General features: G+C 45.5%; 1 protein-coding gene across 1 annotated transcript in view; it reads left to right on the forward strand.

The window, feature by feature from the left end:
* Nucleotides 1–12,313, forward strand: part of SLC9A8 (solute carrier family 9 member A8) — a 489,369-nt gene that overhangs the window by 425,258 nt on the left and 51,798 nt on the right. Inside the window, exon 12 of the mRNA XM_085619441.1 lies at nt 116–198. Coding sequence (XP_085475567.1) covers nt 116–198 — 83 coding nt within the window. The remainder of the gene's footprint in view (nt 1–115; nt 199–12,313) is intronic.

The raw sequence follows: 12,313 nt of genomic DNA on the forward strand, positions 1-12,313 counted from the left end.
ATGACAGCCCAAGTCCACCAAAGAGTTTGTTGAAGTTAATGTTATAAGTCTGTGCAACCTCTATACACCAGTGATTTTATGTATAATAATGTTTATCTGTGTTTTTTCTCTCCAGAAACATGTGTGTTCGCATTCCTCGGCCTCTCGATTTTTAGCTTTCCCCATAAGTTTGAAATTTCCTTTGTCATCTGGTGCATAGTGAGTATTTTTCTCTCTAGATAAACCAGTTTAAACAACAAACATTAACATGTAGAATCATAGCTTTTAGAAAAGTATTTCTATTACGTTGTTTGGCTAAAGCAAATGTAGTTCATTGAAATTTAAAAAATGTCCTATGAATGTTTTTCAGATAGAAATGTTAACGTCGTTTGCTTAAAAGTATGTATGAGACTGTTATTGCAACCACTACTAAGTTATTTACAGGAAAACATTTTCAAAAAGTAGCATATGGTTTGAATGTCTTGACTGTGATCCGCTACCATTATTGCCATTACAACTATATGTAGAAAAGGAACAATACATATTTAGCTTTTTTCACTGTTAAAAATAAAACAAACCATGATCTATTGCCTGGGCACAACTCTGTTGCAGTTGTGCCCATAACACTTATAAAAACACAGGATGTTGCTAACATTGGTATGTATTTTGACAATTAGTAACAAACCAATCTTTCCATGAGAACAGTGACATTTTGTTTATGTGTTAATGTGTGGCTACCATTTATATCGTTCTGAGTAAAGAATGATTGTCTGAAATACTGTTTTTGCAAGTTATTTGAACAAATAATGAATATAAATCTCTTGTTCTTATATAAAGTTGCTAACTTATTTTCATAATATTTAATAAGTCCATAATATATTAGAATACTTTGCAAATAACTAAATATGCGTATATGGTTGAAAACAATAGACACTTATGGTCAGAAAGGATAATTAGAATTGTAATATAAACTATTCTATAGGGAAGAGAGGACATTTTATTGTGTTTGAGGTGATTCAGTAGTCATGTAAATATGGTAAAAACAAGATACAAGTGATACTTAGATTGAATTGGTCCATTTTCAGTAGCCATGTAAATATAGTAAAAACAAGCTAAAAGTGATATTTAGATTGAATTGGTCCATTACCTCACATCTTACAGTACATGTTGAACTAGACAGGTACTACTTTTTCATATATACTCAATTCAGTCTTAGTTAAAAATGTGTCAGTCTTTTCAGAGCATGCAGAGGTCTCTATCAGTACAAAAGAAGGCAAGAGGAGTGTAATCTGAGATGTTCGGATTACTGAGCTATAGCACCCAGCATAAGCTCAAATGCCTTCTCCAGTAAAGAATAAAGCAAACCTATCATGCAATTAGGTAACAGTAGCCTTAAATCACATGAAGATGATTCTGTTTGTGGAGTTAAAGAAATTCTATTCAAGAGTCCTGCACAGAGTGAAGAGACCCATCAATACTGATAGGAGTACAAATGAGTGAGATACCAACTTCAGTACCCTGCCGCTCACACTTGTTGGTTTTTTACTTGCTGTTGCAGAGGTCCACGACAGGGTCAATTCCCTTATTGTTAAACTTAAAACAGGACAAGATGTATACTCAGTGCATCCTTACCACTGTGGTTAAAAACTTTCCTGTATGGGCATATGTAGGAGTATTTCCAAACTTCACCAGAGTGCTTTGTTCTGTGTTGCCTTGATATGACTCCCAGTGTAGGCCCAGAACCTCTACCTGAACAAAATGTGCAAAACATTTTGGTTGCGTTTTGATTCCCGTCTCTTAACGCATCTGTAGCAATGCACCTGTGCAGTGGCGAAGTTGACATGCTTGCGAGGAGACTATACAATGAGTTGATTGTGACCGGTTGTGACAATCTAATTGCCACTGTATTAACATTTGGCAGCAATAGTTGCAGGTACAAAGTGGCAAGGAGACGAGGTTGGTCTGTCTAGAACAGCGCTTCCACCACATAAATAAAACAGGAGGGGGCTAGAATGGGTTGGAGAGGGTTGGATGTAAGAGAGAAACACATTTAAAAGTGCTTATCTGAGGTGTCTTCTCTTGCACTGCAAAAGATTCTTGGTGAAATTACATGGTGGGCTTGGCATGAGGTTTGCTTCAGTAATACACCTTAGAGCCATGTTGTAATATTTTGAGGTGTGCATGCTTCTCATACTATTGTTTTTAGTCATACTGTGTGTACTGCCTTATTCCACTGCTATGAAAATGCTCTGGTGGCGTGTTTCTGCCCAGATCCACCTGTAGATTATCAAATTTGCTTGCACCAGTCATGCACCTCACCTTCTATTGGAGTCCTGTCCTAAATTGCGATTCTCGGTTCCGACAGTGTCTCAGTAATTAATCGTAGAATGTGACACTCACTGGTAACCACGTATAATCTACAGCATCCTGATGAGGCCTTAGACCACTGAATCCCCATGCTGTTAATATTTTCTATCTGATAGAGACATCTAGCCGCAGATTCCTTAACTTAGAATATCCCCAGGCGTCAGACTGGATCCTGAAAATTCTTTGCAGCAGCACCTCTGCGCGTCGGGGGACGGCACCACACAACCCCGCCCTGACGTCGTCCAAGTAAGTGACGTCAGCAAGGTCATATAAGTCCCTCCGGGAGCGCTGACGACAGTTTTCCTTCTTTTCCGCGTGCAACGCGGATCCGGAGTAAGCGGATCCTCTGGCCTGTTTTCAGGCCCCTTTTGACGCTTCGCGTCTAGAACAGTGTGCAATGCCTTCAGGCTTTAAAACCCTTTACTGCCTGTTCACGGCAAATGTCCGCGACAGACCCACATCTTATCTGTAGGTGGTGTTTGGGCGAACACCACGACTCGACAGATTGCGACGCCTGCCAACACCTCAAGCCAAAGTCCCGGTGGGAGCGCCGGATGAAGCTCCTTTCGGCGCGACTGTCCCGGTCAGAGTCGTCTCGTCCTCCGGCCTCCTCATTGCCGGCAGGCCCCTCTGGTTTCCAATTGCGGCGTCGCTCACCCTCTGGGGCCCAGAGACATTGTTCACCCCTTCTGGGTAAGTCGCGGCGCATGTCGCTGAGGTCCACAACCTCACTTCCGGGGGCACTAGTTCCCGGAACCCTCTGGACGTGCGCCCCCGGTATCAGCCCTATCCGGGCACGGGGTGACTCGGACCCAAATGGAGGCCTATGCCGCGGCTCTGCAGACCTCCCATGGGTCCGCTCCTGTCCCTGGGGCATCCTCGGGGCCTCCGCTCCTTGCGAGGTCCCCGACCGACTCACCGGTGAGTTCGCCCCCTGCGCCAATTAAGCCCTTGCCCCCAGGGACGAAGGAGATATGGTGTTGTCAGGGTGCGGCCCGGCTGGGTCCCCCTCTACGACCCATAGCACCCCTGCTGCGCCGCATAGTCCCGTGGGGCTCCCTGTGGTGTCGCAGGTGGTTGCTGTTTCTCAAAGCCTTGCTTCGGGCACACCTCGGCCCTCCGGACAGGCGGCTGCCGTCCCGGAGCCGAGGTTGGCACCGTTCCGGCGCCGAACACTCGTGTCGTCAGGGTGCGGCCCGGCGGGACTACGACCCATAGCACCCCTGCTGCGCCGCATAGTCCTGTGGGGCTTCCTGTGGCGTCTCAGGTGGCTGCTGGTGCTCAAAGCACGGCTTTGAGCACACCTCGGCCTTCTGGACAGGCAGCCGCCTGCCCGGAGCCGAGGTCGGCGCCGAAAACTCACCTCCCCGGCTCCGACTCTGCTTCCTACTTCGGAGTTGAAGCCTGTTGTGGTTGAGGCTGAGTCGGCGCCGGTGCGGTGCCGGAGGCTTGCCTCCCCAGCTCCGACGCCATCCCCTTCTTCGGAAGCGGGGCTTGTCATGGTGGATGTGGAATCGGCGCCGGATGGAGACGACTCGGCGCCGGATGGAGCCGAGTCGGCGCCTGACGAGGCAGGGTCAGCGCTGACCGGAGTCATTTTGGCGTCGCTTTGGCGCCAGGTTGTAGACTCTTCTCCGGAACATTCTGGGGAGAGTTTGGCATCGCCTTCACGTTTGGCTACTCCGGATCTATCCATGCCTGTCCCCCCTTAGAATTTGTGGACCCGGCAGGACCCCCGCCTCCTCAGGAGCCCTATCAGGACCCCCATTCGTCAATGGGGCTTCCTTCCTTTGGGCATTGGTCACACCCTCAGTGTATTGGTAGACTCAGTTTACAGCCCTCGCCTACAGATGAGTTGCTGTTCCCTCCTCATAGGGCTACCGAGGACGGTGCGGCATTTCTTAGAGTAGTCTCCTTAGCCACTTGTGTTCTAAACATGAAGCCCCCTTCAGTCCCCTTGTCTGTGGACCCTCTGCTTTGTGTCCTTCACCATGGGTCGGGGAATTTGGAGCCGCTTCTGCCCATTGAAGCTTCTCTTTATGATGCCCTTTTGGGTACCTGGGCTCGGCCGGCTTCCGGTGATCTGGTTGCTCGTTCTTTCTTGCACCGCCACCGGCCTGCTCCACATGATCCAGTTTGCTCATTTGTTCACCCAGCAGTGCAGGGGTTTGTTTTGCAAACTGCCTTGCCTTCCTTGCCTCAGTTAATGCTTCCTCCCTCCAGTGAGTCCAGATGGCTTGAGTCGTGGGGTCGTAACATCTTCGCCTCCACTAGTGCTGCCCTTCGTTCACTAAATACAGTGTGTGTCTTGGCTCGGGCTACCTCTGCATTGTGGGACTCCATAGAGTCTCTTTTTTCAGACACCTCTGAAGGCGCTCGTGTTGACCTTAATCTTCTTCGTGATGGCCGTGACCTTGCTGAATTCACGATCCGCTCGGCCATGGATACTGCTGATTCCTTAGGCCGAGCTATGGCTGGTTCGGTTGCCTTGAGGCGCCATGCTTGGTTGTGGGATAGCGCCTTCCCGGAGAATATCCGGGAGCGACTTGTTGATCTTCCCTTTGATGGGGTTTTATTGTTTGATGCCCACGCCGAATCGACTGTTCGGCGTCTCCTTGCGGGCTTTCGCCCTCCGCCTTAAGCCTATATTTCCCAGGTCTTCTTTTTGCATGTTCTAAGGTGGTTACCCTTTCATTTAGCATCCTTTCGATGCCTTATGCGTTTTGAGCTGGCAATAAGCCTACTGTGGCAGTGTTCCACTGGTTGTTGTGTCTGGCCTCTGACTGTGGATTGCCCTAAGAGGTGTTCCCCGTTGTTTGGGGTGTCCATACTCCAAGTGTGGTACTTGTATGCTATTATATAGCTTTGCTTTATATTATGTGGGCCTAGAGATCCTTTGGGCTCTATGCGTCCCCTGGTGCTCTTATCTTGCCGTTGTACGGTTTTCGATATTGTGACTTGGCGCAGTCGTCTATACGTCATGGGTCGTCTTGCTTATATGCATCGTTCGCCTCCTTGGGAGATTTTCATGGTGTTTTTCACACTTAAAATGTGGATACCACCTGCCATTAGTGCACTAGGTGTGCTCCTATACCACCCATGTTGCATGGTCGTGACTCGTTTACCCTTCTTTGCGCTATATATATATATATATATATATATGTGTGTGTGTATATATGCATGTTACCTTGGGTACTCTTCTTCCGACATCTCCACCTCTCTTCGCTGCTACGAATTCTAGTCCTATATCTCCATAAATCAAGGAGCTTTTTATGGCTGCACTCGGGATTGCCCTCTGTCTACGCTGCAGGGTGTCTTTCAGTACACTTAGGTGCACTTTGTTGCTTTTCCTGCATCTTCAGCAATAGGGTCCCTTTTGCACCCCACTACCTGAGATGGTTCCACGGCTTTACACTGCTCCCTTCTTGGTGTGCAGAAACTGAACGATATCTCTTTTTCTGGCCAAGGGTTCAATTTTACTCCCAGTCGGAGGATGTGGTCAACAAATCTCAGATTCTTTCCTACATTTATATGCCTATTGGTACTCGGGTGCCTATGCTGCCACTTCCTTCGGATGTGCCCCTCTCATTGGGCATCACCCTATCCTATGTCCGCTGTACCTGCAGGACAGCTCTTCTAATGTCAGTCGTTCTAGGGTCTGCACCCTACAACTGTATTTCATGAGTTGGTTCTCACCTTACTCTCCAAGCTGTCTGGTTGGGCAGTCCTATGCCCTTTTTTAGCTCCACCACCTTGTTGTCTCTGTGGCTGTCGGATCTGTGCATGTTTCAGTGATGGCCCGCAACAGCGTGCCCTTCTCGCCCCGGCCCCCCCCCCCCCCCCCCTTTTTTGGTGCCTGGGTGGGCACTTGGCATCTATCTTGTTCCTGCCTGTCCTTCTAGGACATTGGTCACTTTCTACCTCTTACCCTTCTGTTCCTGTCGCTAGCTTCGCCGGCCTTCCTTGCATGGGCTAGCCTGGTAGGCTCTGGTATGGTTGCATTGCTTCATGTTTTTCCCCAACCTTTGTTTGGAGTCCACATAGTTTGCCATTACGCTGAGGGTGGTCCTTCTTCCTCCTTCGTTCGGGACTCTCTCTCTCTCTCTCTCTCTCTCTCTCTCTTTGTTTGCTATATAGCTGGTGCCGTTCCTACATCTCATGCTTATACAGGTGTGGTGTAGCACCATTATGGCATTTGTTTTGGGACTCATTGCCTCCCGTTCTCTTTTGCTCTTCCGAACTAATTGGGTTGCTGTCTGGTTGTCCTGCCACAGCCTTACCCATTGTCCGTCACTCTGTTGCCGGCTCCGTGCTTGAGCACGTTCTGTTGTTTTGTCACAGACCCACCACCCCCCTGAGAGTATGGCTATGGTATCTATTCTAAGTTAAGGAATCTGCGGCTAGATGTCTCTATCAGATGTACGAGTTACTTACCTTCGGTAACGATGTATCTAGTAGAGCCGCAGATTCCTTAACGCCCACCCATCCTCCCCGCTCTGCGAGAACCTTGCTAGGTGGGCTTCTCCACTTGCCTTTCAGTTGCCATTGGTTTTCTTTCAAGGGTGCTCAAATAGTTGCGCCCCTTTCTGAATTACCATATGCAGCCGACTCCCTCCAAGGGGCTGTTTCCTGTAGGTGGTGCCTTTTCATTCACTGTCATCATGAGATTCTTCTTCTTCTTCGGCTGTCTTCCCTCCCGCCCACCTTCTCCATTAACTAGAGGCTCTTGTTTCCTATATAGTCGTCTTCAGCTCTGTTTCACACTTCCATTGTTATAAGGGAAGATACCTTCTTCAAGTACATTGCTGTACTTTCTGTAAGGAAGATACCTTCTTACAGTACATTGCAGTTCTTTCTGTGCTCTATCCTTGTTGGAAGGTACAGTTCTACATGGTAATGCCAGTCACAGTTTACATGGTAATGACAGTCTATTTTGCTTTTTGGTCTGTTGAGATATTCTTCCCTTCTTGCTCACACTTTGGGAAGGACCTGCGCTTTGCTATGCGGGGTTCTTTCTCACAGCGTAGTCCTGTCTTTTATGATGGTGTCTTTTATGATGGTTTTTTGCACCATACGCCTTATTTATTTTGCAGATTTTTCATCCTTTGCACACTGTTCCCATACTTTCACAGTTTTTGTTGGTGATTCCGCATTGTGCCGTGCCGGGAGGGACTTGTATGACCTCAATAATGTCACATACGTGGATGACGTCAGGGCGGGGTCGTGTGGCGCCGACGCACAGAGGTGTTGCTGCAAAGAATTTTCCAGATCCAGTCTGACGACTGGGGATATTCTAAGTTAAGCAATCTGCGGCTCGACAACGTCTCTACCAGATACATCTTTACCGAAGGTAAGTAACTCGTACTTTATTAATTTTTACAATGATTCAGCTGTTGATGAAGTCCTAACTAACAGAGCATAATGCCAATGCCCATTCACTTGCTGATAAAATATAGGATGAGTGTTATTAATAGTAACTCAGCTGCTGAGAATGTCCAGAGCCACTTTTATTCATGTACAAACCAAAGCATCCTTAAAGTTTAATACTCTGAAGAACACAGTTTTTGGTACCGCTGAGTGTCTCTCTGACTTATTACCAACTAAATTTGCTGAGTTCCTGAAACCATGCAAGCATTTTTGGATCCCTAGGCATTCGGTACCTCCAGCAAAGGTTGGTTCCCCTTTTTGATGGCACCCTATGTGCCAACCTCAGTATTAATAATATTCTTAGGGTAGCACTAGTACTGTTCACTTTTTATTTTTATTTGTCCCTGTTTAAGTTAGCTACAGTTTTGCTCATTTTTCTGAACTACTCACATCGGGTGAATTGTTGGTAATGGCTAGACTCACTTTTATTAAAGTTACGCTGACTTCATTCTAGATAATGCAATTTGCTTAAACAATGCCAAGGCTAGTGATAATACCCAGTCCTGCCTATGATAGCCAGAATAACTCAGTCCGTAATATCATGCAGACCTTTATTTTTTTTTATTAATTCAGATATTGATTTTGTTATGAACAAAACCACGTTCATGATTCCTAATGCTTATATTGAATGGTATTTGAATATCTCCCATCGTTGTTAATCATGGGACTCCTTCAGAACTTGATCATTCTCAGACTCAATTTAATGTATGTCCAAAATAGCAAATGCTACAGAAAGAGCATACTTGATTTCTGGACCTCTCCAGCACTGTGACATTTTTTGAGAACAGTAAAGTCATATTAGTGGTTAGTCTAGCTGAAAGCAGCACATCTCAACTAATACCGCAGATGGGCTGAAATATGGAGTCCTTTTAACATTTTGTGTTGAGGGGTTCAGATGAGAGCACATCTGGAAGCGGGACTTCTGATATTTCAGACGAGATCCTGTAGTTGTATTATGATGACGGTCCAGTACTTAGTAGTAGAAGCTATTTCGTTTATATACACTCCCGTTGCTGGTTGCTGCTGGAGCTTACGTAAGGGGAGTTAATGTGATTTTACCAGAAGCACATAATTGGATCCATTTGGAAAGCCATAGTAGAGCCTAAGCTGTCCTAAACCTACAGCTGACAATTTAGCCACTGGCTAGACCTCACATGCTTAGGTGACTGTGAGCTTAACAACATCCCTCAACAATGATGGCCTGAGTCCATTATCAGACCTAGAATATCATAGAAAGTTTTAAAGAGGAGATATAAATATACAGTTTGGGTAATTTTATTGTACACTTATTTATGCCCCTTCAAATAGTCCGCAGTATTGCAGACAAGTTGAAAAATAAACAAAACATGTCTGTTGGTACATGGCAACTTAGAAACGGATCCCAGAAACAAGTTTTGGAAGGATTGCAGGTAAGCAATTTGACAATAAGAAGGCAATTCCAGCAAACGGAGTACCACAACTTAATTCATTCTCCGTTTTTACATCCACATTAACTGCATATTCGTGCCAACGATTTTCTCACCCACTTAACCCAAACCCTTGTCCCTTTGAACTTAAATGTTTATCAGCATTTTGACTCTACTTATAATTTACAAACCGGTAGCGACAATAGATAATATTAAAGATGTCTTTTAGTGACTATTGTGGGATGGTGATTCCTCTCACTCTTTCGCCTTCCACCATGGAAATTGAAATGTATCTGGTTAATTGTCACATTCCCGTCTGGAACCTCCACTTTCCCTCCTCCGTGCAAATCAGTTACCCCCCTCCACTGCCAAATGTAGACCACCTAACATGCTTATTTTTCTGCTTGCTATCAACAGACAAAATATGACCTCCAACTTTTTGATCCCTTCTCCACAATTATGAGATGTGTGTTTCAGTGTGATGAGATGACTGAGAATTTGAGAAAAGATTGGTCATGAAGATGCAAGTCATGCCATATGATCTTGGTGTTCCAGCAGAGCCTATCTGGTCTAGTGTTGTAGGCCTTCCAAATATGTTTTATTTTTCTGCTCGAGTGGCAGGCGTTCCTAGAAGGCTGCCCATAGGTTATTGTTTGGGGCAGTATCTTAATTTCCCCCAACAGTATCTGCGCTGTGCCATAAGCATCAGGGGCAGTCTGGTAATCATGAGGGATTGTAGGCTCTGCGATCAGGCGAACTGTAGATCTATATTCTACAGTAGCTGAACATAATATGAAGATTCCACATTTTTTGGATCACCTATCTCAATCATAATCATCAACTTTCTTTTTTCGGTTACTTCAAACCATAAAAGATACACCTATTTAACAGAAAATCATTTACAGAATAAAATAGTACAATATTTCTCATTCCATAGTAACATAATACCGTCCATGATTCATGATAGCACTTCCTTCATAAATATACTCAAATAGATAATAATAAAAATGTACTTAAATCTTTTTTTAAATCTATAAGTCAGTCTCCATTTGTGACAAGTAATTCTCTAATTTCGTTGTGGCTATAATTCTCATTTCTGTCTAAGTCTTATCGCACCTTCTAAGAAATTGACCACATTAACACATAAGACTTCATTAGGCGGCAGTTGTAAAAAGATTAGTGCAGGTCTAGCTTGAGTAAATTGCTGCCCTCTCAGCAGAGGTATAAGATACTGTTTTCGAAGAGATCTATAGTGTTCACAAAACCCTGCATGGTATCTTGTCTAAAAAGAGATCACAACTGCACTGCCCTAGATTTACAACTTAATTCCAGCTGGAGGCTATGCCAAGAGCCAGTGCAATAGATTTAAACTGAATCTTGTTAGTGGGAAAGGATGAAGAGAGAATGTGTAAACACTATAAGGTAAGGTTCACTAGGCATGCATGACTTCAAAGTAGCATATGCTCTCACAGATGCTTTATTAATCTCCATCCTTTCTCTCTTTACTTGTACTGCCGATATAAATTGTCTATTGACTCACAGTATGTCCCCACTGACAGTCCTCTCTGGCAACCAATATAAATCAGGGTGACCCAATTCTGCAAATGAGGATTTGATATAGCTAAGCCCTCTCAAGTTTCGTACAGTCCTTCATTATGGCCTGGTTCAGTCACAGCTCTGTATTTAGCCATATTGAGATCCATCTGAGCAAGGATCGTAATGTTAACAAATCGGAAATGTATCCTAGACCTAGTTCTTCATTGAAAATAAGAGGACAAAGATTGAGGTACCCAGAGTAAGTGTCTCATAAATAAGTTTTCAACTGCTTGTATCTCTGTGGCCTCTTTGTAGCCCCAGATGTCACTCTCATAGCTCGCAACAGAGATACTATCTCAATCATTCTACAGAAGGCTGATTCTCCCGTATTTAGGGTGTCTTTCATAGATTCACATGCCTGAATCATTCCCCGTCGTCGGAGTGGGAGTCCCACGGTACATAAAAAAGCAATAATTATGCATATAATAACCAAAAAACCTTGCTAATGTAAAACCAGGAAGTAAAATAGCCTAAGCTATAAGAAAAAAGCTTCCACACCTATGACTATCACAGTCATTATATACAGTACAAACTGCAGCCAATCAGGCGACAGCACCCACCAGAATGTTCTCCTCAGAGGCTCAGGCTCTCAGATTTTCTACCGCACGTCGTGTGAAGGGAGTCTCCCTGAGCTCTGCTCAGTACTTCAGTTTTTTCTAGTTTTTTGCTTACTTCATGATGTCAACTTCTAAGAGGTCTCTCTTTAGGCCTTGTGAATCCTGTGGGAAGCTCCGGCTTTTCTCTGAAGATCCTCACAAGAAGTGTATCTACTGCCTCTATCCGGAACATGAGGTGAGGGATTGTAAGATCTGCAGGACCTTCCCTCAGAAAGCCCTCGGGGATAGAGAAGGGCGCCTACTTCTGTGGCTACAGAAGATTAAGGACAAGGATAATACTTTATCTGAGGTAGAAAGTGCAGCCTCTGGGTCGTCTGTATCCACCAGAAAGAGGATGGCTGAAGAAGACTTATCTCCTGGGGCAAAGGTGTTGAGAAAAGTTCAGCCTGCTAAAGGCTCTGGCTTGTCTTCTTCTACTTCTTCTAAGAAGGCTTCTCCACCTTCCAAGTCTAAGCCTGCTACGCCCCCGAGGAAGTCAGGAAAGTCTCTGGCACCTAAAGACTTCCTAACAAGGAATTACCTCAATAAGAAATGCTGTCGTCGACAGCCCCTTCTTCGACTATTATCATCGTCGACGCTACATCAACGTCGACGGTTGCATTCTCGTCTCCGAGACCGAAGATGATTATGACATCGGCTTCGTCTCCGTCGACCCTGGTCTCCGTGGCTGTTAGACCCATCTCGTCGACGAAGGAGATTTCATCTCTCGTCTCCGCTCCGTTGACTGTAAGGACAAAGAAGATCTCGTCAGCAACTGCAGCGTCGAGGGCCACCTCGTCGTCGAAGACTTCCTCGTCGACGGCCACCTCGTCGACGAAGACTGCTGCGTCGTCGACGGCTGCCTCGTCGACGAAGACTGAATCATCGTCGACGAAAATTGCCTCGTCGACGAAGATTACCTCGTCGTTGTCGACCTCCTCG

The sequence above is a fragment of the Triturus cristatus genome, chromosome 7, assembly GCF_964204655.1.
Source record: "Triturus cristatus chromosome 7, aTriCri1.1, whole genome shotgun sequence".
In the NCBI taxonomy this organism is placed as follows: domain Eukaryota; kingdom Metazoa; phylum Chordata; class Amphibia; order Caudata; family Salamandridae; genus Triturus; species Triturus cristatus.